This window comes from Andrena cerasifolii, chromosome 8 (assembly GCF_050908995.1).
Source record: "Andrena cerasifolii isolate SP2316 chromosome 8, iyAndCera1_principal, whole genome shotgun sequence".
NCBI lineage: Eukaryota > Metazoa > Arthropoda > Insecta > Hymenoptera > Andrenidae > Andrena > Andrena cerasifolii.
This window is the reverse complement of record NC_135125.1, coordinates 2,225,239-2,251,069: the sequence shown is the minus strand read 5'-3', so window position 1 is coordinate 2,251,069 and position 25,831 is coordinate 2,225,239. Positions and strand designations below refer to the sequence as shown.

At 41.2% G+C, this 25,831-nt stretch overlaps 1 protein-coding gene across 2 annotated transcripts; it reads left to right on the top strand.

Annotated features, from left to right (window-relative positions):
• Positions 1–10,887: 10,887 nt before the first annotated feature.
• Positions 10,888–25,771, top strand: Nca (neurocalcin homolog). Of its 2 annotated transcripts, XM_076818313.1 has the most exons (6): positions 10,888–12,356; positions 12,388–12,869; positions 13,042–13,263; positions 16,359–16,477; positions 24,949–25,137; positions 25,326–25,771. In XM_076818313.1, the coding sequence occupies exons 3-6, from the start codon at positions 13,194–13,196 to the stop codon at positions 25,524–25,526; spliced, it is 579 nt and encodes a 192-aa protein (XP_076674428.1). In that variant the 5' UTR covers positions 10,888–12,356; positions 12,388–12,869; positions 13,042–13,193; the 3' UTR covers positions 25,527–25,771. The 2 variants fall into 2 exon arrangements, with proteins under 2 accessions (XP_076674428.1, XP_076674427.1); XM_076818312.1 differs by having other exon boundaries at positions 10,888–12,869.
• Positions 25,772–25,831: the final 60 nt, after the last annotated feature.

Genomic DNA, 25,831 nt, shown 5'->3' with positions numbered 1-25,831 from the left:
GGTACCGCGACAAACAAACACTGAAACAATTGTAAAAGACTGAGTTTATAGAATATAATTAGTTATTTCTTATGCAGAGTTCTTCTATTTGAATCAATCATTATCTGAATTTCCTCTTCGAGATAAACCCACTTAGATACACCTTTACCGCCCAAGGTGTATCACATTATAAAGTTACGAGGCTAAATTAACATTTCCTAGTGGCTCCCGGTGTTATCCAGGCACCGGTTCGTCCACGCTTTCCAACCTCCTAACGGCTCATGGTGTAATCCAGGCACCGGTTCGGCCGTGAACATTTACCGTCCTAGTGGCTCCCGGTGTTAGCCAGGCACCGGTTCGTCCGTTACTAACAAACTCTAACAAACAAACTCGATCCTCGGCCTCGCAGTCGCCAATCTCTTTGCGCTCAGCCTCGGCTCGTAACAACTGTAAGAAGAATATATCTACATATTCTTACAAACACTGAATAAAGAATAATTTCATTAAAAAATATTCAATTTTTTATTAGCTAGTATCTTTTAAAAATAATGATACAATTGAAACTATGCGAGAATTTTATCTTACTTCAATCAAGCCTGATGCAAAGGGAACGCACGGCTGGTTGCGGTCAAATAGCTTCCAGAATAATAGCTGCAGAAATTATTGTAATAGAACTCAATTTTCAGCAATAAATTTACTGAAAGAGACACTAAACACCAATAAATATAAGGAAAAAAAGAACAGCTAAATAGCTGAATAACTATGCCAGAGGACTTGCAGTAGAGGTGGAGCCGCGCTTATGCAATTTTTAACGGACTTCAAAAAGGGGGAGATTATAGATTCGACCTGTATGTATTTTTTTTATGTTTGTCACCGCATAACGGTGATTCCGTCCTACACTGCACCAATATTGGTCTAATATTTTGCCAGTTCTGGTTAATAATTTATGGTCTTTAGACCATTGTCACCTAATTATATTATTATGTTATGTACGGACACGCATATGTCCTGAGCATGTTGTTTCAATATGTATAACACTAAAATAATAAAAAAAAATAAAAAAAATTAAAATTGAAACCGACTTCAAAAAAATAAAAATGTACTAAAAAGTAAAAAATAATTTAATCCCTTATTTAATCTACGACTTTCATATTTTTTAAGTCTACGTCTCATCAATTGCACTGTGTAAATCTAGCGCCGACTTAAAAAATATGACAGTCGTAAATTAAATAAGGGATTTAATAATTTTTTACTTTTAAATGCATTTTTATTTTTTTTTGAAGTCGGTTTTAATTTTTTTAAATTTTTTCCACACTTAAACTTCAGAGCTCTTGGGTTACGTTTTCACGCCATCCAATCTAGCCTATCTGTTGTAGATATTATTTCTTTATCTATTGAAGCCAGTCTAGGGAGTGGGACCAAAAATATTGGACAACAATTTTGTCATCATTTACAGTTAAAGGCCACCTTAATATACAGGGCGTTTTATAGGAATAGGGATAAACTGTAAAGGCTGGTAAAACTCATTGAAAGAAAGGAAAAATTCTTAGTAAACATATGCCCGGAAAGTGATCGTTTCTGAGATAATTCAAAAACCAGGTTTGCGGCCCGGTTGTTCGGTGCTGCAGTAATACCTACCGCACGGACGAGACCGACTGTCGACCAGATGACGGGAGCTTCGCCTATTGTCTAAGCCTAAGGTTTTGAAAATATTCGAATACTAGAAAATATTAAACAATGGAAGCTATAAGGCAAAACGCGCACACGGCTGTTGAAGATATTGGTGCTAAGTAATTCTTGAAGTTTAAGAAATAAAATACAAATTCCGTTTCTATCAACCCTCTAAAATTAATCAATCCTGCATGGATTATATACTCGTATATCTTAAACATTGTGTTTTCATTTGATCTGAATATGTATTGCCTGTAGATTCACATTTCACTGACTTGCCTTAAGTCAGCGAAGGCCAGATCGAGCCATTTGGGAGCCCGGCCTCCATGATGTTTACCAGAGCCGCGCGGAAGGGGAGCTCGAAAGCCAATGATAACGTGGGCGCGCCACGGGTAGGAAAAACTGTAAGACTGTAAATAGTAGCGTGCGGTGCAGGCTCGAACCCCTAGGCTGAAATAACTGGCCCTCTTAGGAGCCCCAGTGGCAGCGATCACTGGGGCCCTCAAGAATCCCAGTCATTCAAGCCTATCGTACGGGTACGAAGCTGCACCGCACACTACTACAGTTGTCCCTATCCGTGGCGCGCCCACGTTATCATTGGCTTTCGAGCTCCCCGTCCGCGCGGCTCTGGTAAACATCATGGAGGGCGGGCTCCCAAGTGGCTCGAACTGGCCTTCGCTGCCTTAAGTGACTGTCTAGTCTAGACTAGCCCGTCTTATTTTACTAGTAACCGGTCGTAGCGGGTTAACCCGGTTACTTCGGTTCTTTCTAGAATTTAAGAACCGTTCCCTCGCGGTTAGTATGGGTTGCAGAAACCTTCCTTGGTTAACCGGGTAGGGGTTAGGGTTACGCGGCGGTTCGGATCCCTGCTTCGTAAGCGACGCTTTACTTGCTTACGTATAAGTACTGTACATAACATAATATGTACAGCTTTTATGACAAATATTCAAAGTGATGACCATTTATTTGAATGCACACTGTGTAAATAATAATATCTTATGACAGGTGACGTATACAATGAGATTTAGTCAAGTGGACAGAAGCATATGAGTAAACTGGTCATAACATTATAATTATTCTTCATTTAGTTATTCCAGTTATTTAAAACTCAATATCTCTGAAGTAGGTAATTTAAGGATATGTTCACTAAGATTTTTTGTTTCTTTTACTCATTGTCAGTTCTACCCACCTGCGCTGTTTGTATTTATACCGATGAAACACCCTGTATAAACGTAGGTATCATGACGCACTTCTCACATTGTTATACGATAGGCACCAAATATATATTGAAATTAATGTTATGCTGTAAACCAAACATAAAATCACATGCATATAGTATGCGCATGCGAATGCACGAATGCACTTTGCATGCATTGTCTAACGTTACTTGTACATCACTTTATAAATGGGTAGTCTATCGATAATATGAATATTGTAGCACACTGTCAGGTGCAACAGAGAATTCGATCAAACATTATTAATTTATTATTCGGAAACAGAGTTTGGTATTATTATATTAGACTGCCCGTATTGTTGATAATAGCAGTTTTTAATAATTAATTTGTCAGTAATTAAGCTTTGAAAATAGAAATTATAGGTACTTCAATTCTAGGAAACAACTGGGCTTTGATAACAATTTTGACATTAATTTACATTTAACGGGTTTTGGTACTTACGAAATAAGTACAAACACGTTCAACTCCAAATACACACATACGTAGTTTACGTTTTCAATTAAATAAGAATACAGTCTTCTCCACATCAATGCGTGTAAACTATCATGATTATAGATGCGGCACGCACAATACAAAATTAAAATGTTAGAGAATATTACCGATGGATTGTCTCATGAAAAATTTGAAAATTTCAGTAATGGATGGCGTAGGATCGGTGCACACGAACGGCACGTGTCATTTTGCACTCGCATCAATATGACGCCGCGTTTTCGCAGTAGACAGTTCTTGAAATATATTGTCAAGGTCAACATTTTGAACATCTTTTCCCTATATATATATATATATATAACCCCCGCTCGGCTTTAGTTTCCGAAATATTCATCAAGATATTTTTTATAGTTTTTTCGTTCGCATCGACTGTCGGAGTTGGTTTGCGTTAAAGCGGAATTTCATATAGGTACATGTCTGACTGAAGCGGCAAACGCATTTACGTATAGTAGTATGCACATATACCAGTGCTGTTCAACATAGCGTTTCCATCCGTAGGGAATTAATGGTGGCGTAGGGAGCTAGTGGCGTAGGGAGCTAGTGACGTAGGGAGCTAGTGACGTAGTACAGAGTAATGGAGAGGGAACAGCTATTGGACGTTGGAACGCAGTAACGTAATATAGGAAGGGATCGATTTTTTGGGGATTTTTTTCTAGGAAAACCGATAAACTTTTATTATTAAACATTAACCCATTGGAAAGAGTACATCTGACGGATATTTTAGTAGTTTTGTGGTGAAAAGTAGTGAAAGGTTTTTGAGTTGTAGGCGAAGCCCGAGACGTCCTTTTTAGGCGCTTTGCGGTGATCACCGTAGCTCGGTGCAGCATCCAAAATTGAAAATTCGATTTTTTTAGATAATATATGCAATTATCTAGGCGCTATCGGGCCCCATTTTGGAAAAATTATTTTGAGACAAAATGGCGGTTGTGCAACGTTGAAGCATCAATATTTTGCATAAAATCGCTCGTTTTCCGAGTGTAAACGAATTTAGGCAAAAAAAAAAGGAAAAGCTCCCGATAACGCTTAGATTTTTAACCCTAAAATAAGCCTGCAAAGCCTCGAGTAAATCGGTTCATTAATTTTTGAGTTATGTGTATCACCGACTTTGAAAACACGATTTTGAGGAAAACGCGTTTAAAGTTTTGGGTCTGAGCACTACACCGAGGAACACCTACCTACTTACACGCATATAATTTTGTCAATTTTGGTCGGATTAACTTGACACTTGCAGGGAATATTTTCAAGATGTTGTACTTCAAGAAAAAATAAAAATCGAAAAATCGATTTTTCGAAAATTTCTAGACCCTCCTTCAGGGGTTAGGCCACCTTGGACGAAGCAAAGTTATAGTCATTTTTGGCAATTTGTTTTGACGCCATTTTTTAATAAAAAAATACGACTTTCTTCGTCGAGAGTTCTAGAATAATAGGTTCATATTGAATTTTCCATTTATTTCAATATCTCCCTAAAAAAAATTGCCAATAATGACAATAACTGTGCTTCATCCAAGGTGACCTAACCCCTTAAGAGGAGACTCGTTCTGCGCATGGATATTACTGTTGATTGGTAGGAAACCCGCTGGGAAAGCGCTACGACCAATCGCGTGTGTCAGATCCGTGAGAGTTGCGCAGGTCGATCGCAAATCGGTAGGGGCATAGGTCTACTTTTAGGTGAAGTGCTATATAGTGTCTATTTCGTGGACTTTCGATGTATTTCATTCACTCTTCTTTTTGAGCAAAGACCCAGCCAACTGCTAAATAATAAAGTGTTGATTACCTCCGCTTCCTCGATTTATTACGACCCGTTCGGCCAGATTAACACTCATTGAATGGGCGAAGACTGTGTAGGTTCTTGAGATGTTAGAATCGCCAAAGTACTAACTTGACAATTGGTTCATCTTGGCTCTTCGTAATTATCAGAATGCGGTATGATATTTTCAGATCATAAAAATAATTTCAAAAGTCGAGTTATCAGAATAATTTTTAGAAATTCTTCTGCTAAAAGGGGTGTCGATGTCCAGGTTCTACCCGTCAGTGCGTACGTGTACTAATAATAATGCTAAATACATAATACGAATTTGCTATGTTTAGTAATATTCAATGCAAGGAAAGAAAATTGATTGAAATTTTATTTATGGATTATGCATGATTAACCTTCACTCTGCTTACTAATTGTTTACCGTTAACCGTGTACAGGGGTGTAATTACACCTCACGCATTATCAGTCCCAAATATACAGGAAAAAAAACTTTGGCTGCGTAAGTATTTTTGAAATTTTATTAATTTTTAAGAAGATAAGTGTAGAAAGAATTATAACATTTAATTTAAGATACAAAAATTTAAAAGTTTTATATAAATAATAAAAAATAAGTTTAAGATGCATCGTCAGAATCGGTGTGCATTATTTCTTCATCATCATGAATTTCGTCTTCTTACTTCCCTTCTTAGTCTCTTACTTCTCTTGCTGGTGGTGGTTTCGATGGAAAGAAAATAAATAAACACACTCTGAACATATGTTATTGTATTAATTAGCATCATCTTTACAATAAATAAACACTTACCACTAATGCAATAAAAAACCTATCTTAATTCTTTGAAACGTGAGCAAAGACCGAACTGAAACTGCATCGAACCATTTTAGAGATAATGACATTACGCTGAACAAAAGACGACTAAAAACCATGTATTTTAGGCAACAAGAATGTAAATACAAAACACACTGTAGAAAAATAGTAACGCAGCTGCTTACAAAAATTGATTTTGGAATGGGGAATGTCGGGGTGCATATGCACCCCTGTATACAGTTAAGCGCTCAGGTGCCTTTGAAACCTATTACTGCATTAAAATTCAGCAATTTCAATGAAATTTTTATCAAATTCTGTGTGAAAAATATCATAGATAGCATTCCTATAAGAATACTAGGAAAAATTTGCATTCGGTAACTTTTTATTTACGTGTTTATTAGCTTGGGGTGTGTTTGCACCCCTGTCCACAGAGTGATGGTTAATGGTCGAAAGTACCCGCATTTATCATCATTACTAATATTATTAAGATAATAAATCTCAGTATGCTCTATATGTATTATTATTGTGTTGTAATATTCATTATCATCAATGTTACATTGTTATTATATGTGTTAGTATTTCTGTTATTCATTTTTCCTTCTTCCTATTGCTTCTGTTTTTGAATGCTTTGACTGCCTGCAACCGTACATATAAAGTTGGTCACAAACGTATCCGGCCAACGTAAGGGTTAAGCGAATTTTGTGTAAAGTAACCAGTTTACAAATAAAAAACCAAATCAAAATCAATTTTTAATGAACATTTATTAGTTCATTTTATCGTAATATGTAATTTCTTTTACATAAAACAATATATGTGAAAAAAATTATATTTCGAAGATGTAACATAAAATAAGAGCCACAAAAGTATTCGGCCATTTATTAATATGTGTGTAATTAAAACATAAATATAAATTGTAATATTTTGTTGGATATCCTTTAGATTTTTAGATAGTACTGTAGTTTTCAGTCTATGTATGTACTCGACATTGATTTAACAAGTTTCATAGTAATTTCAACGTTTATATTATCTCATTAGTATTGAAGATGATGTGTGGTCATATTAGAAATGTCATATTTTGTTAAAGATCTTTTTAAATGTTCTCAATGGTGTTGATTGCATTGACGTCAGGAGATTATGGGGGTATTTTGTGCTGATGGAGTATATTGTATAAGTCAGTTCAGTGTAGGGTAGGGTGGATCGAAATATTGAGGCAAAATATTTTTTTATTATTCATGACTTCTAATAGTGGGCAAAAGTTGCCTTTTATAAAGTTATTTAAGCTGTGAAAGTGATCTTGATCAACAAATTTTTTGAGGTGCCGCAAGCCAGTCAAAAGTCACACAATCAGTAAATATGAATTTTTGAATGGCTTGCGGCACCTCAAAAAATTTGTTGATCAAGATCAAACTTTCACAGCTTAAATAACTTTTTAAAGACAATTTTTGCCCACTATTAGAAGTCATGAATAATAAAAAAATATTTTGCCGCTATATTTCGTTCCACCCCAGTGTAGGGGCCCCTCACGCGCCTGTTTCCCCTTCCAATCTTTCTTTCCCGCAGCGCGCCTTCCGTTGTCAAAGAGGCCGCGCGACGCACAGTGGTCTGAATACCTACTTTTAGCGGCCAAAATTTTAATTTTTCTCAAACTTGGTGATCAAGGGGTTTTGAGATCCCTGATAACGAATCTGACACCAAAAATTCAAAATTCAAGATGGCGGATTCAAATTTATAGCCAAAATTGAAAACACCTTTATTTCGATTTTTTCCAATGCAAATTTCATTTTCTATTATATAATTCGAATATTTATCGTAAATTATTAATAAGAAACACTATTATTAACAAAAAAAAATCGTGGCGAAAATTAAATATCAATTTTTTCCGTACAAAGTATTGTTTTATCACGGAATTCAATAAAATGCTTATATTTTGGAAAAAGAATCAGTTCTGACATTATCTTTAAAAAATTTCGCTCTTCACCATCAGTTCATGTCCTCATTTTTATACCTTTTTATAATATTCTAGGAGGCGGTGCGGTTCGGATATTTCGACGGCAACAGTGTAAAGGGTACACCTAGTGATGGGCTTTCGAATCTCAGTTTCGAAACGATTCGAAGTTATTCAATACTGCAAAGATTCGAATCACTTCGAATCTTATTCCAAACAAAAATTTCTTGAAAGTCTTAATATGTCTTGAATAGGAGTGTGCGGATCGTCTCGAGTCTCGAGGCTCGGGAATCCGAGTTTCGGGACGGATCGGAAAAAATCGGGCGCGGTCGGGCGAGACCTCTGTCGAAACCTCCGTCCAGGATTCGAATCGATTCGAAACATTCTGTCGTAGATTCGAAGCGATTCGATCGGTCTTGAGCCCATCACTATGTAGGTACCCTACGCCGATCATGTGACTCCTGGGCCACGCGGTCGAGAAACGGAATTGTAACCCATTCTTTCTGCGGCTTCTGAGACGGCCAGACTACGTTTCGCTAAGGGGGTAGACTACTGTGACGGCCCGAAAAAATAGATAATCTTCTGATGCACATTGTAGAGAAACTAATCAGCCGATTAAATTGCGGATTGGCACTTGACTTTGGCAAATATGTAATCCAATTTTGAATTACAAGGTACACCGTTTAAAAAAGATCATCAGGTCGGAGCCACCTCGTGACAATAGTAAAGCATTTCAAACCATTATAAATATTAAGAAAATATATATATATATATATATGTCACGAGGTGGCTCCGACCTGATGGTCTTTTTTAAACGGTGTACCTCCTAACTCAAAATTGGATTGTCAAAAACAAAAAGACAAAAGTTGTCTATTAATTATAATGTTATGCCTAAGCATTAACGGGCCCGTTTTTTAATATTTTAAAAATTCGCTGAATAACAGCGTGTTGAAGAAAAGGATGTCGATTTTCGCGATGATTCGTCTCTAACTCCCGTAAAAACAGGAATTTTCAAAAAATGGTCCATTTAGACTTAAATAATGTAGCAACAAAGATGTCTGCAAGTTTGGTCACAATTGCATTAATAAAGATTGAGAAATCATGTACACCGTTTTGAAAAGTATCGTTTGGCGCGCAAACATTCGAGTGTGCGTTCGGCTCTGTATCTCCAATACTAAGGTCGTGTTCAGATATATTGGCCGATGAGTTCGGTTTCGCGAGCAGCGCGCGAGGAGAAATCAGCCACCACCACCTGACGATTGTGGATTGGCAATTGCAGTTGCTGGGCCCCCGAAGGGTAACACTGCTCGGCTTCGCCTGAACGAAGCCGTGTGGCTGTTGTTTATTCTTAGCGTGGTAGTTGTGTGCGTTACGAAGCTATGCGTAAACCATTACGAGATGAAGCCATAGAGAAAGAATCAATGTTCTGACCAATATAGCTCCTGAATTTTTTCGGACCTAACGCACACCTATTCTGATATATGTACTTCTACGCTAAGAACTCGGTTTGGCCTACACGTCAGGAGCTTGGCGCTATCCCCACCACTTCTGACTCGCTCCTGTTCTGCGCAGGCGAGAGCGAGATGGAACGAGAGCAAGAAACGAGAAAGTGGTGGGGATGCTTCGCTGCGTGTTACGTACCTCACGGGCACTGAATCCCCACCGCGCGACGAGCAGGCCTAGCCCGAGAGAGAGAGAGAGTGAGAACGTAGAGAAAAGGAGCACCGAGGTAGACAAGCGGTGTGGTGGGAGAACACCCCTCACGAAACTCACCGGCCAATATATCTGAACACGACCTTGAGCTATATTTATTTTTCTAACCTTTTGCATGTCATTCTAGAGATTTCAAACTAATATCTGAGCGAAAAAAAATTACGATTTTTCCACCGTTTTACAGTAATCTAACCCCTTAAATATACATTTTTATATACCTCAAATGCTAAAGTTGTTTCAGTGTCTTTTACCATCCTCACAATATCTTGCACGGCGGTTGAAATATTTGTATCCAGTGCAATGCGTTGTTGCGTATGACCTGTTTTGTATAACATTATTAATACTTTTTTTTATTTTAGAGTCCTTCCTCGTTTTTTCGCCATTTTTATACAGGATACGTAATTTTTAATATCTACAAGGCGACTTAAACGATTGCATCAAGAGTCGAGAACACAACACTAATGAATACAAAACCGTTTCTCGAAAATGTAATGGTTTATTTGACAATGTTAGTCGAATACTTTTGTGATCGTCAGTTCACGTTACTTCTCTGAAATATAATTTTATTTTATAATATATTTCTTATAACATTTCAAATAAAAAACTATAATATAGTCTTTTTTATTAAAATGTTTTATACATTATGGTAAAATAAACTAACAAATGTTCAGCAAAAGTGGATTCTGATTTAGTTTTGTATTTGTAAATAAGGTGGCCGGATACTTTCGTGACCAAGTATATGTTGATTCTGCGATAAATTAATTCGATTTTATATTTCTGACACTCTTCGGTTCTATTACCGAAGGTCGTACATGTAACCGTAGCAATTTCATCGTAATGTATAATCAGTATGGAGTGAAAGAAAGCAAATACGCCCGTAGTAGTTAAAACTTTGGATCTCAGATGGTAATATTTCTGTGCTGCACGCGACAGAGTATGTGGCATGCAGATTTACGTGATATCTCTGTCAGAGTGGTAATCAATGATTACTAATCATACTGAGTTTAAAAAAGTATGCAAACATTACGATAACATACGGGATGGCTAAATTTAGCTCTTTTTATTCGCGTTAATAAATATTGGTTTTATTTAAAAATAAAAAAGCCACCATAAAATGTCTGACAGTACATGTTACGTCAAATTTCTCTTTAAAAAATTCTTATATCTCTTGATATTTTTTAAGACATTTTTTCAATATAACACTTTCCACGAACATAACAATTTTAATACCATATATATGCATGCATATTATATGTGTACCAACCACTGATAAATGGTTCCGAAGAGACACAAATACACGGCGCAAGAGTTGTTTCTTACACATGAGATCTGTGTGCTGATTTCGGGCAGCCAGAGGCATCGCCAGGTTCTATACATTCAGTATCCGTGATTTCTTCCGGGCTAACAGATAGATACGATGGAGAAGCTGTTTCTTCCTAGGCGTCTTCTAACTCGAAAGGAAGAGAGCACAGGAAGAGAGCGAGAAAGTTGCACATTGCCTGTAGGATGTGGTTGGAAGGTGCCTAGGAAGGACCAGCTTCTCTGTCGTGCCTATCAGGGTGTTCGGCTACAGGTGTACATTCTTTTAGACAATGATTCTACAGGCCAAAATAAGACGAAACTCAAGCATGGCAAACTTACGTTTGACATTTCGCTTCCGAGTTATTGATCGTGAAAAATACGCGTAAAAAGCATTTGACGTGAGAGACTCTACTGCTGGCTAGCGTCAGCCAGGTCAGACACGATTAAGGCAGTGCCATAGCCACCTAGAAAGTACCACTTACCTCGTAGTCGAAGGGATGAGGTAGGCTGCGTAGTGCGTATCTAATCCCATTTCAGGGTTCTGCGCATTCCGCATTGCAATTAACCGGAACTGAGTAATCTGACTTACAATTAGATGAACCTGAATGAGAATTAGGCGTATCTTCTTGTACTTCTTTTAAACGAAATATCCCAATGTCTAAAATGAGTTTACTTTAACGTCTGCCTGACGTGATGACTTTACAATACATGTGTGTACATATGTATAGTACGGCACGGTGGTATAGCGAACTCGCAGAATTGCATGAGTCGCTATTGAAACGCAGAAACAATCTCCAAATAATATAAAATTCAAATAAAACTTGTAGTTTCCCAGTGATGACTAAGCTTCCGCTAATCAGAAACTATTATCTGTCTACCACGCGGAACCCTGCATTCAAATGGCGGAGCCGGCCGCTGGCTCTTTAGGCCTCAATCAGTGCCGCTGCTGCTCCGGGCTGTACTATACATATATTTGTATATTTGTATATGCCTGTGCGCGTGCCTGCGTGCGTGTGCACAAACCCTTGTACCTACTGTTTCAAAATGACAAGAATGGATCTGGCATGAGTGTAAGGCTTCTTAGCCAGGTTTTTTATTCTGATTCCGCTAGACACGGTACAGGCGGTTGTAATATGGCCTGTAATGCAACATACAAGCGATTCGCACACCTGGATGCGTTGTATACAATGCTTGGCAAACAATTCGCAGCAATCCGTCACTAGTCGACTTTTTCTGAACACAGTAACGTTTGCACTTCATGTCTAGATTTGTGTGATACAACTCCACTTTTGTGGGTGTCTTAACGCACACATTACGTGAAAACATTGACTTTTATAAGAAAAATATGTATCAGAGTCGATATAGTTTTCAGCACAGTAGGCAACAGGTAGATAACACATCGCTATTTCGCTTTCGAAGGATTTATGACGGGGACTTAGGCTAAACACTGTCCTTAAGAAAGTGTTATAAATATATCAGCTTCTTTATTTAGTACTAACTCCGAAGCATTTATTTTTTTGTACAACTCGGTTTTGGCACTATCTACGACAATGAAATATTTATTTTATTTTCCCTGTGATAAATACATGATTATAAAAGAAGTACATGCAACAGTGTCTAAATCGTGCGACATGTTTGTTGCAACTGACAGCATACCACGAATTCTAGTATGTAGTTCACAGTTATGTTCTTGAAACGTTCGTAATACGTCTATAGAGTTCGTATTGTATTATATGTTGCATGCTGCATTAAAACCATCTGTACCTGGTTTTCCGCATCTCAGTAAGCGACATCTACACTGTATGTTAAATATTGGCCGATATGATATCTCATCTCATGCACAGGCATGATTAATATCAACCTGGTGTGTAAAAACTCGTTTCGCAAGAGGAGTTAAATGTAGAAATAAGCAATCTGGATGACTGTAAATTACTCAAATGAAAAAAAACAATCACTGGTCTACTATAAGTTTTTGTGAGTGCAATGAAATATGTACCTTGAAATTTCATAATTACATAATATCAGACACTTTTTAAAGTGTTTGTTTTGGAGAGAAGCATCGCGAAAATCCCGGTTTCCAGACCAGAGAATTTGGTCGAAGGTTCTGTAAGCAGCAATAAATATCTACGTATCTTTTCTTTTGCAGGTGTGTCTGGTGGATACTATACCAGCCACGAATCGTACTGTTCTAAACGGTACCAATAGAATAGTAGAATAGTTAGCGTTTAATAATCTGCTAATTAACCATCGAGACTTATCATCGAAGAACCGGAATTCTGAATTGGACTTCAATCAACCATGGGGAAACAGAATAGCAAACTAAAGCCAGAAGTACTAGAAGATCTTAAGCAAAATACTGAATTCTCAGGTGAGTTTTGAATCAGTTATTTGAAAACTTTGCTGCAAGAAGGAGTCAGTTCCATAATTTGCTGAAATTGAGTTATGAGTAGCATCGAGTGTAGAATAAAATGTTAAATAGATTAGTGCAAGAAAGAGGCAGATCAGATAATTCAGTCCCAAGTTATAAGGATGCTAGTAGTTGCACTCTATCTGGATTTGGTGAAAGTACGGAGCATATATCACTATAACTTTTCTAGAATTGTGTAGATTGATGTTTTCCGATATGTGTCCATGTACTAATGCATAGCTTTGTAACATAATAAGGGTGTTTAACGTAATTACTTATCCGTGATAAGTGGATTCTTATAAAATTTGATGTAAAAAGAAAGCAGCTCCAAGTTTTGAAAATTCACCCCGCCGTAGAGAAAAGGCATTTTTGCTTTGTAATAGTGCAAAATGCTGTGTTAATATGTAGATTTTAAGTGGGTAAAGTATTTCGAACATACATATGTCTAAAAATATTTTGTTATCACTGTTTTTATTAGTTTTCCAAAAGTTAATACATTTGGAGCTGCCCCCTTCTTGCTGCAAAGTCTTCATTTCTTAAATCATTATTCGACACTAAGCAAGTGTTTTAACACTGTTGAAGTTTTGAGTAAAATATTTGTAGTAGAGCTCAGATTTAGGCGAAAGCGGCCCCCTCCAGTGACCCTCAAGGCGTAGCGCGACGGAGAGCGACAACGTTAAGGCTAGCTCTCACTATGTCTCGCCCTGCCTCGGCGCAACTTGTTTTCTCACTTTTTCTTGAGGAAAAATCCGCTGACCGCAGTCGCGCTGACGCGGGGCGGGGCGTAGTGTGAACCAAATTGTCAAATTGAATAAGAAAAGCATAGGAAGAATAAAATGAGGCGAGGCGAAGTGTAGTGAGCGCCAGCCTTTAAGAAAGGAGCAAGCTCACTGGAGGGGGCCGATTTCCCCTCGATCGCTGTTCGCGACACAACTTCAGACCGGCCAATATATCTCATCCCTACCTTAGTATAGTCAACTGAAAAAGGTATAGCGAGGTTGTACATTAAATCATCGAGCGGCAGCACCGAGTAACGTAGTGGATCTGATCGAGGCTTCGGGTCGTTATCTGGAGTGTTCGAAACATGTTCACTATAAAGACTCCCCCAAACCAACGCGATTATTCGCGGCGGCAGCGAATTTTTTGTCGCGATGGATTCACGGCAGTTTACTATACGTGGCCGCTTATGGGCAGCCGAAGCGGAAATGTTTCGGGTTAGTCTGAACAAACCCATAAGCCGGCACGTATAGTAAAGTGCCGCGAATCCACTGTGGCGAAATATTCGCTGCCGCCGCGAATAATCGCGTTGGTTTCGGGGGAGCCTTAGCGGTTGATGGCTTTTACGCCCTTGTTAATATCCCTTCCAGCTACTCTAACATGTAGTACATGTCATGTACAGTACTGCCTCGATCTAAGGACAAGGTTTTGACTCGATCTAAGGCCGTGTCCACATCTGAACCGAGCTCGGACTCGAGCACCACTTGAGACACCATAATGCTACGTTCGTACCAGAGATCTGCAACGGGTGGGTTTGACCCGTCTGTTACTCTGCCGTGTCTCGATTCACCGGCCCGCCCGTGCCCGAATCTACACTCACTCGGTGATACCCGCTACTAACCCGCCCATACCCGCCCGCAGCTGACGCAACGTTTATTCAACAACTTCGAGAGAGTGTGGGCGGGTAGAAATCGACGCTGACTCGCTAACCCGCCGGCGGGTCCGAAAGGGTCCGGTGAATCGAAAGACGGACGGGTCCTGGGCGGGTAGCCCCGCGATATATCCACCCATTGCAGACCTCTGGTTCCTACGTGTGAAACACACATTTCTACCTTCTAGTGGAGGAGGAATGCGTGTTTGTGACGTGGCGACGTACCACAATTTATCGCATGGCGTGATTGGCCGGCACAAGTCGTATTAGTGTGTATAGGTCTGTGTGACGTCACGCGTAAACAATTGCCTGGCAACTCTAGTCCCGTGGCTCACGACAGCAAAAAATTGCAGGGCAGAGAGTGTTAGGCTGCGGTTATACTGGATGCCTATTCTGGCGACTAGCTGGTCGTCCGAATTTTCTTTCCTATGCACTCCACAATGCTCCGGCAGTACGGACGTATTCGGACGACACGGTCGCGCAAATGGTGTTAACCGTTTTGGTGTTAATCGGTCAGGTCACGTGACGTGTCTACCCCCTTGAGCCAAGTATCTACCAAACGCGCCTTTCTGACAAACGTTTGCGATTGTTCACGATTATTTTGCGCGTCTGGTAAATACTCGGCTTTGGAGCACTAAATCCTAAAGCAAGTCGCAGCAGTGTTGTATATGTATACAGAATTTTTTAAATTTAATTTTTATTCAAAGCAGAGCAAAAATAATTGTATTCTGTATTTTTAATTTATTTCACCATAGTTAATTGCCTCATTCCGACTTGTACTTCGAATTTTCCTTAGGCTGGCGCTGGCCTTAATCCGGCCTTAACCCTGTACATATACACATAAATACACTGCCATGTACTGTTAGTCGGCGAAAAGGAGACTCCTGGCAGGTGGTCTCGGGCGATACAGTTCGCCGCTAAGTGTAGGAGGCATTTCAGACGGTAAACCATTAATATATAATAACATAAAAAATTCCTTATTTTTCACAATATGTTCAAGAAAGTATTATCATTGGTTTGGTGAGATTCTTCTGATTAAAATGAGTCCAAACGCAATCTCGCACAGATTGTTTTTTAATCACATCATGATAACCGTTTGAGATGCCTACGCTATTGCTTTGGCGTTCGTCGGTCGGATCGCTCTCTCCCGCTCGATCTCGATGTGTTCCGTTCGCTCTCTTCGTTGCGTGGTGTGACAATGTATGTGGCTACTTCAGCCACTAACCAAAATACGTGTGCCCCGTGTTTAGAAGTGTACCCAAATAGGTGATTCCACCAATCGTCACAGCGGCGGACTGTATTACCCGAGACCGTCTGCCAGGAGTCTTCTTTTCGCCGGCTAACAGTACACATATAGGTATGCCGTTATCGACCAACGGCAAGTATAGATAATATGATTTTTTTTAAGATGCTGAAATTCAAGAATGGTACAAAGGCTTCTTAAAGGACTGCCCGAGTGGACACCTCAGCATAGAAGAATTTAAGAAAATATACGGAAATTTTTTCCCTTATGGCGATGCTTCGAAGGTAAATCAATATATTAATTTATGAAATTATTTTAGGATAAATATTTTACCTCTATGATGTGTAAATTAAAACAGACATTTAACAAAAAATCAGTATACCATAAATATATTATGATTAATATCACTAGTTTACAGCCATTTTGCGCAGCAGATGCCACTATTATTTTCTTATGTAAAATGGCCCGCTGATTCCGAAAATAAAGTCTAAAATTTTTTGTATGTATACGCTTTTGAGATATCGACAGGTGAACTTTTTACCTGTCTGTCAAAAAGGTAGTCCCACTTAATTGCGAATATCTCGTGTTGCGAATGACCGATATTGTCGAACTCAAATTAAAAATAATTGAATCACCAACAAATGTTCCTTATAAAATTTTCAAATCGGTTCAGTAATTCGGGTGAAATCGATGGAAATATGTGAAAAAAGTCATTTTTCTCGACCAAAATTGAGATCGACAATTCATTTAATCAACTGGGAAAAATCGAAATCGCAACAATGGGCCCAGTTTCTAATTTATTTACGTTGAGCCTGCACTTTTACGAAGAAAAGAAGCTGCTACTGAAGAAAATCTATACATAAATACCGAAGCTAGAGACAATTGTGTGAAAACACTAAAATTTCATTTTTTCTCGGCTTTTATGTTTTTTTTTCAATTTTATTGTGTTGTTTCATTTTTAATTCATTCTGTACATTTTTTCAAGTGTTTTGTTAACATGTGTGTGTTTTGGAAATATTAGAAAATGCACTAAAAACTAAAAAATAATTGTTTTCTTGTACTACAATTTTGATGATGTTTTTTTCACTTTAAATAAAATTGTGGAGCATTTTTAATAAAATCGTTTAATATAATTTTTTTTATATATTTCTACTCGTAGTTCATTTTCTATTGTATGGCTTTCATTTTCTTTTTATTTTTCCAACAGGCGTAAATATGTCCCTGAAGATCCATTTCTTTTTTTCTCACTTGAATTTTTTCCCTGAAAATCTTAGTGATGTAAGTAAATCACGAACACGGAGAGAGATTCCATCAGAATATGAAGGGTGTTGAGCGGCGGTATCATGGATTTTGGGATGAGACAATGATGGGAGATTATATTTGGTTCCTCATAAGAGAAACGAATCCCAAAACGAACAAAAGACAAAAAAGAGCCAGAACTATTTCTAAAACACACATATATACACTAACAAAATACTTGAACAAATGTACAGAATGAATTAAAATTTAAATAACGCAATAAGATGGAAAAAACACCAAAACCAAAAAAAAAGAAATTTTAGTGTTTTCATACAATTGCCTCTAGCTTCTTTATTTATCCTGTTGCCTACCGCGCAACCTCATATTGGTAACAATGCGTTTTCCACTGTATGAAGGATTTGGGGCTACTGCTAGAAGGTTGTCTGCCATGATAAATAGCCAAAGAGTTTAAATTCGCCCCTTTTCCTAATAGAAATATAAATTCTACATATGAAAGTAGAAAGGCATTATAATTGTGTTCATCTTATGTTTATTATGATGCGTTAGGTTATTCTATTGTTATTAATAATACTTGTACGCGTCGTATATTTAATCATGGCTAAGGCGTTAAACACTCGTTCAGCAACAGCTAAACGAACAATATGGCATGTATGTAATCCTCAAGATGTACAAACTTTTGTTTATATCGCTGTAACGTCCGGTTGCCCGGAGACAGTTGAAAGCACTGGTTCTCGAAAGGAGAGCTGTGATGCCAGATCGGGGACGGGTTCCCTCAAGAATTTCCCCCACCTCGCGCACACTACGCCGGAGCTGGGTGTCCGTGAGTTGGACTCCGAAGCGCCGAGCTCACGAACACGCTGCTGCGGCGTAGTATGCGTGAGGTGGGGGAAATTCTCGAGGGAACCCGTCTCCGATCTGGCATCACAGGAGGAGAGCGGCGTCCCCTCGAGTATTGGATGGTGGAGGTTCGTTGATATGGAGTGAAGGATTAAAATCCAGACTTAAAACTTAACGATGGCTTGTATTAAACAACACTTAATAATGAATAACAATAATAATTAATAATAACGATAATGATATGTCTTACTACTACTACGATTATATATTTCTATTTTTGGGTTTTTATGGTTTTTTGGTTTTTATGCTAATTTTGTTATATGGTTAACTACATGTATATGTACATGTATTGTTGCAGTGTACGGCCGCTACCGTTTCCGGGGCGAGCTCGTACTCTTGGCAAAGTCTGTTGTAAAAACGGCCGCTACCGTCTCCGGGGCGAGCTCGTTAGTCTTGGTAATGTAAGCTGTAACAACGGCCGGTACCGTCTCCGGGGCGAGCTCGTTACTCTTAGCTTGTATCTGCTGCTAGAACGGCCGCTACCGTTTCCGGGGCGTACGCGTTACTGTTGGCAGAGTTTTCGAATGCCCGCTGTTTTTTTTTCCTTTTATACGCTGAGTACGGTTGACCTGTACCTGAGAGCAGCGATTTGTCCTCCTACCAGGAGTAGCATGAGGGATACGAAGGTATTACCAGCATGAGGATATTAAGGGTCCATCAAGATTTGAGAGGGTAAAAATTTTCAAAAAACCCTAGTCCTGAAAAACACCATGTGGTGACCAGGAAGATATATATATGGATGAAGGCCCGTGACAATCATCGAATGAGGTCCATAAACAGGCTCAACTGAGGCTGCGCGTGATGTACGGGAGTATCCTCTTCAAAGGGAAGGTCCTTTTCACCCTATAAGGGATCCTATTACGATCATAGAGACCCGTAAGTCGCACCAGGTGGTTTGGGTGGTCCCCAACGCTGTACCCCTCCAGCAGCCGGTTGATATGGTCAGCGATCATCTCCATGCCAAGATCCTCGTGAAGGGAGTTCGTGGAATACCTCGGGGGTTTGTGGGCAATGATCTTTAGAACCCTGTTCTGGGCTCTCTGAAGAAGCCGGAGCGTGGTAGGCGGAGCGCTGGTCCATACATGAGCCCCGTACGTAAGCACAGGTCGGAGGCACATCATGTACAGGGTGAGCTTAACCCTCCTGGAGAGTGGAGAGGCCGAGCAGATGTGTGGGTGAAGGGCTCCAGAAGCAGCCCTAAACTTGGCCAGTCTATCCTCCACCGCCGGGGTCCAGCGGAGCGCCTCATTAAAAACAACCCCCAGGTACCGGACCCTGGGCATCCACGGAACCTGGCTCCCCAAAACCCTGAGGCGAAGGCGATGACAGGCCCCACTATTCAGGCGGAAATGGATCGCCTGGGTCTTATCCGGATTTACCGCCAGCTGCCAGTCCCCAAAGAAATCCACCACCCTATCCAGCTGCTCCTGCAACCTCAGGCAGAGCAGACTGGAATTCCAAGAGGAGGTCGAGAGAATGGTATCATCAGCGTACAACGCCAATGTGGTAGAATCCGAGCGCGGGATATCATTGATGTAAAGATTAAAGAGGACCGGTCCCAAGATAGAGTCCTGTGGCACCCCAGCCGCGACAGGAAGAGGAGCAGAGTCATATCCACCCAGGGAGACGTAGATCCTCCTATTGGTGAGGATCTGAGCAGCAAGGTGAAGGAGTCGTGCAGTCCAAACGACCGGAGCTTGCACAAAAGGCCCCGGTGCCACACCGAGTCGAAGGCCCTGGAGAGGTCAAGAAGGACCATGGCCACCGTCCTTCCAACATTAAGCTCGTGCGCCACAAGCTGCGTGACCCTTATCAGCTGATTGGTCGTGGAGTGCCTAGGCCGAAACCCAAACTGCTGATCCAACAGAATGTGCCGTGCTTCCAGGAAATCCCGCATGTTCCAGAGCAGACAACGTTCAAATATCTTTCCCATCAGGGGGAGAAGGCTAATGGGCCGGTAGCTAGTTACCTCCCCGGCAGGCTTTCCAACCTTGTGGACGGGAACCACCCTGGCAATCTTCCAGTCATCAGGGAAGTAGGCCCGAGAGATGGAGGCTCTGAAGATGTAGTAGAGCTGCATAATGATCTTCAAGGGAGCATGTCTCAGGAGGAGCGGCGAGATCCCATCGAATCCCGGGGCTTTTCCAGGTCGACACCCCTTAACGGCCGCAAAAACGTCAGCAGGGGAGATCTTAACATCGGGGTCCCGCTCGACCGAGATGAGGCCATCCAGCAGAGCAACCTCCGAGTCCACCCTCTGAGTGAGGGAGGACGGCATAGCCGCGGCCTGGTCGTGAACGGCGGCGAACTGGGTAACAAATGCCGTGGCCTTGTCAGCGCTGGACGTGAGTGTTTGGCCCGCAACGCTCAACGGCGGGCAGATGGATTTTTTCCCAGTTAGGCTCCTGTAGGTAGGCCAGAACGTGTGGTCAGCGACCTTGAGGGACCTCAGGCGGTCTCTCCAGGACTCCCGGAAGATATTCCTAACCCTGGAGTTAATCTCACCCATCAGACCATAAATGAGGTCCCTGAAGTAGCCGAGGCCCGTTCTCTGAAGCGCCCTCCTGTATGACCTACAAAGACCAATATAGGCCCGCAGGGTCGCATCCTCGCCCAGGGACTGGGAACTCAGCCGTGGGGAGGAGGGAGGGGCAAAACTGGTGGCCCTCCTTCGACAGGAACGTAGGAAGGCGGTCAGCTCCCTGATGCATTGGTCGACCTCTGCAGTGGAGCCCAGAGAGGTCTGGAGCTGATAATTAGCAGCAAAGCGCCGGTAATCATCCCAGTTGACCTCTCTCGTCCAACCCGGGGGGGAGGGGGGCATGGCCTGGTTTATAGCTCTTAGAACCACCTGTCTATGCTGGGTGGGGCATCATCGCGAGCCACACACTGGAAAGTCCTCGGAGGGTAGAGGGCCTTTGTCTCATGCTGGAAGGTACAAAGGTAAATTCAGCTGGAGAGACCAGACTGTAAGGATTCCCAATAGCGTGGCTGAGAAGCGCCCTGCCATTGGCATTGGAAGAATAGTTGTTCCAAGATTGGTGGCGCGCATTGAAGTCACCTCCCACAATGAAAGGGGTCCTCCGCCTCGCCACTCGATCCAGGAGGGCAGGGTCAAATCGCACACCAGGTGGGCAGTAGACAGCCCCAATGGAGACAGCCGGATTTTTGGGTCTGATGAAGACTGCATCGATATTCGCAAACGCTTGTGAGCGAACTATCGAGAAGTCCAGAGACTGGTGGACGAGAATGGCCACTCCTCCACCCCTCCGGGGCCCGCTCCTGTCCTCCCTGACAATCCTATAACCCTGACTGGAGAATACCATTCCAGGGCGAAGCCATGTTTCCGTGATCAGGGCAATGTGGATGTCGTACTTCTGCAGTAAGATTGCCAGATCACCATTTTTTCCGACGATTGAGCCGACATTCCATAACAGGAAGTTTGGTGGGGAAGCCATTACCCTACCCGAGCTTTTGAGCCATGTCCATAAAAGATTGAAACTTTTCAAACTTAGTGGTGCAGGTCCTGAATCTAATAAGAAGCTGCTGAGCAGCCAGAATAATATCGCCATAATCTGGATCAGCACTGATTTGTTGGAATAGGCCAGCAGCCTCAACCAAGCCAGACATGCCAGAGGAGCACCCTCCAGTAGACAGGGGCCGAATGTCAGTCTGTCGCAAGGCTCCAGTTCCAATCAGGGCATCCTTATACGAGAGCGTCTGTCGGACCTTAGCGGCCCTTGCAAGAGGCCTGGGATTAGGGCCAGCGACAGCAGCTGAGACTCTAGCAGCCATGGAGGATTTCTGCTTATCCTTATTGGCCAGATATCTTTCCAGGGAGGGACACTTGCTGTAGTTAGCTGTGTGCGCTCCGCTACAGTTAGCGCAGGCTGGCGGGGCATCCAGGGTTTTAGTGCATGATGACGTAGGGTGAGGTCCTGCACATTTGACGCACTTAGGCGCATGGTTACAGCTCTTTGACGAATGTCCAAAGACCTGACAGCGGAAACATTCGGTGAAGGGGTGCTTCGAGAGGAACTTCTCCCAATAAGCCCTAGCCTGGAAGAGGTATCCAACCTTGGAAATTGTTCCTAAAGTGGTACCATGCGGGAAGGTGACCTTGTAAAGGGAGTAGAGGGACTCCGCTCCCCTACGTCCAGGCATAACAGTAACAGAGATAGGGTCGAGAGCATTCTCTCGCAATTCCTCCAGGACCTCGGAGGGGTCAGTGGTAGGGAGGCCCCTTAGCACCAAAACCAGGACTTTCTCCGAGTTGAGGGTGAAAGTGTGGAACGGCTTCTGGGCTTCCGTAAGTCCTTTTTTGAAATCGAGAAAGTCATCGATTTGCTGGAAGTGAATCCTGAGTCTCGTGCCCAGGAATTTGAGTTTATATGTTTCCCCATATTTGGCGTTGAGGTTGTTGGAGAGTCGGACAATATTCCCATCGAATCCAGGAACATAGATAGGAGGGGGGCGTGCGAGAGATGGCTGGGAAAGACCCTGGGTGCTGGACTGCTGAGAGGTAGAAGAGGGTAGCGGTTGGGTAGCCGAATGAGAGAGGGGGGCCTGTTTCCGAATAGGAGAGTGCCTCGTTGCTTTTCCCTGGGGGGGAGTCTCCTCACCGAAGGAGGAGAAGATGTCAAATCTGTTTTGGACCGGAATGTTGGGTATGCTTCCAGTGGCATCCCGGCCCTCATCCCCCTCGGGGGCGGTGGCCATGGCGGCAGACCCAGGGCCCAGTTTCTTCCTCTTATGCATGGAGTCCGTAGGACTATGCAGAGTGGAGGTGAAGGACGAGGGCGCGACTGAGTTAGAGAAACATCTCCCGTGAGGTCCGGAGGAGTAGTGCCCTTGAGGGTACCCGTTTTCCCTAGCAGAGCTGGAGAAGTGGTAGCGGAGTTATGATCGCTGGCCAGATGTTTTAGAACACTAGGGGTCAACGCCTTTGGTTTTCTGACTATAGTGATCTTCCTGATCCGAGACCTCCATGGGCGAGTATCAGGGCTTGATGTTCTTGAAGTGGAGGGGATGCTCACCTCCTCATCCTTGACGGACCCCGAGGGCCCAGGGTCCGGAGTTACGGGCAGAGAGCCCGAAATGCTGGCCTATGGCCTTATACTAGAACGCAGCTAGAAGATGGTTAGTCACAAGAAAGGTCGCCACGAGCGCCTCCACTCAGTCCTTGAGAAAATCGGAAGGAGTGATACTAGAGACGGTAGATGGCGCAAAAACAGGTCCGATCACTACGGAGGACAAGACAGGACGAATATGCCCTACGTGAAGTGTGCTGATAAAATGTGAAGTGTGCTGCTGAAATCAATTTTGCTGAGAATTAAACGAGAGTTTTCGAATGCCCGCTGTGTCGCGTGCGCCTCCTTTTATAGTGGGAAAATGGCGGGCTGGCGCATTCGCAGTGAGTCGTGAATTGATATTTCGCATTTTATTCAGTTAATACGTATTGTTTTGTTTCGCGCTTTTGTCAGTATTTATATTAAATTATTCCTATCGTCCCTATAACATTTGTTTCTCTAATATTCGCTTGGTTTATAATTTATGTATAAAAGTATGTACAATAATTCTGCGTGGTAATATAGAACGGTTTTGTGTGGTAACGTAGATCTAATCTATTTTACCGACAGTCGGTATTTAGTGGTTTAAGTCCCGTGGGACGTTACATCGTCCTAGGAACGCGAAATAACGACACCCGAGACCTATATTCTGTTCTGGACATTCCGTTTTATCCTCTATAAGTTATTACAAATAAATAGATAACAGTTAAACTACAAAGAACACAGTCTTTCTTTACAATTCCACGGAATTCCTACTACTACGAAGGCGCAACTCCGAGTAGAGCGGTTCTGCGCTCTACGGGCATCAACCCAGTCCCTAGGACCATCGCCGGAACGCAGGACCACGCAACAATCCATAGATTTTCTTCAGTAGCAGCTTTTTTTCTTCGCAAAAGTGCAGACTCAACGTAAGGAATGAGAAACTCGGCCCATTTTTTCAATTTCAATTTTTCCCAGATGACTAAATGAATTGTCGATTTCAATTTCGGTCGAAAAAAAAATGACTTTTCCACATTTTTCCATCGATTTCACCCGAACCACTGTACCGATTTGAAAATTTTGTCAGAAACATTTGTTGGTGATTCAATTACCTTTAATTTGATATAATGTTCGACCATATCGGTCATTCGCAACACGATATATTCTCAATTAAGTGGGACTACCTTTTTGACAGACAGGTAAAAAGTTCACCTGTCGATATCTCGAAAACGTATCCATAGAAAATTTTTAGACTTTATTTTCGGAATCAGCGAGCCATTTTACATAAGAAAATAATAGTGGCATCTGCTGCGCAAAAAAAAATTTGTAAACTAGTGTATTTAATCCGTTCGCTATTATTACAAGAATTAGTATTGCATTTAATGATCTTGAAAATCCTTAGCTTTATATTTATTTTAAAAAAGAACTATGGTATATATGAGAACTAACAGTCTGATTTATTAAATCAAATTTTCTTCATTGAAGCATAAAATTTAAACTCCACTTTTAATAGCACTGCAAATTTTTCATAGTTATATGATGATGTACAGTTTTCAGAACACGTATTTAGGACGTTTGACGCGAACGGCGATGGAACAATCGACTTTCGAGAATTTCTGTGTGCTCTGAACATAACATCGCGTGGCAAATTAGAACAGAAGTTGAAGTGGGCTTTCAGCATGTATGATCTTGATGGTAACGGCTACATCTCACGACAAGAAATGCTGGAAATAGTAACGGTATGCTTAAAAATATTAAAATCCTGTACTTTCGCCATAACTCTATTCTTTCATCCTGCATTAATCAGTTGATCAAATTTGCTAAAAATACGTGTACAATGAAAAATGAAATAGTGATAATAGTAAATTCATCAAAATGCGATATATTTTTAAATTATGATTCTTCTATAAAAATTTTCTTCTTCCAGGCAATTTACAAAATGGTAGGCTCCGTGATGAAAATGCCAGAGGATGAGTCTACACCCGAGAAAAGAACAGATAAGATATTCGAACAGATGGACAAAAACAAGGATGGCAAACTGTCTCTTGACGAGTTTATAGAAGGTGCAAAGAATGACCCATCTATAGTGCGACTGTTGCAGTGTGATCCTAGTGCACAAGCTCAGTGAAGCCTTCTTGGGCCATTGCGCAAGTAGTGCCGCATCATCTGCATACCTGTGTCGGGAAACGGTCCAATAGTGTCCCATATAGAGACATTATGAACGTGAAGGGCTATCATTTCAAAGGTTCACTGAAAAGCTTGTCAAAACGAAAGCTTTTATTGTTTTTGATTACTTTTAATGTGAAAGTTCTTCACCTTATGTATAATATTTTCATTAGTGTTTTATCATATTTAATCTTTTTTTTTTCTTCGTCTATAAAAATATCATTTCTACTAATTGATCATATAATAACGATTTTTTTGATTACCGAG

Coding starts and splice junctions, on each gene's coding strand:
- Nca (XM_076818313.1), top strand. CDS start 13,194: ATGGGGAAACAGAATAGCAAACTAAAGCCAGAAGTACTAGAAGATCTT. Junction 13,264..16,358: donor GCAAAATACTGAATTCTCAG/GTGAGTTTTGAA, acceptor ATTTTTTTTAAG/ATGCTGAAATTCAAGAATGG. Junction 25,138..25,325: donor AAATGCTGGAAATAGTAACG/GTATGCTTAAAA, acceptor TTCTTCTTCCAG/GCAATTTACAAAATGGTAGG.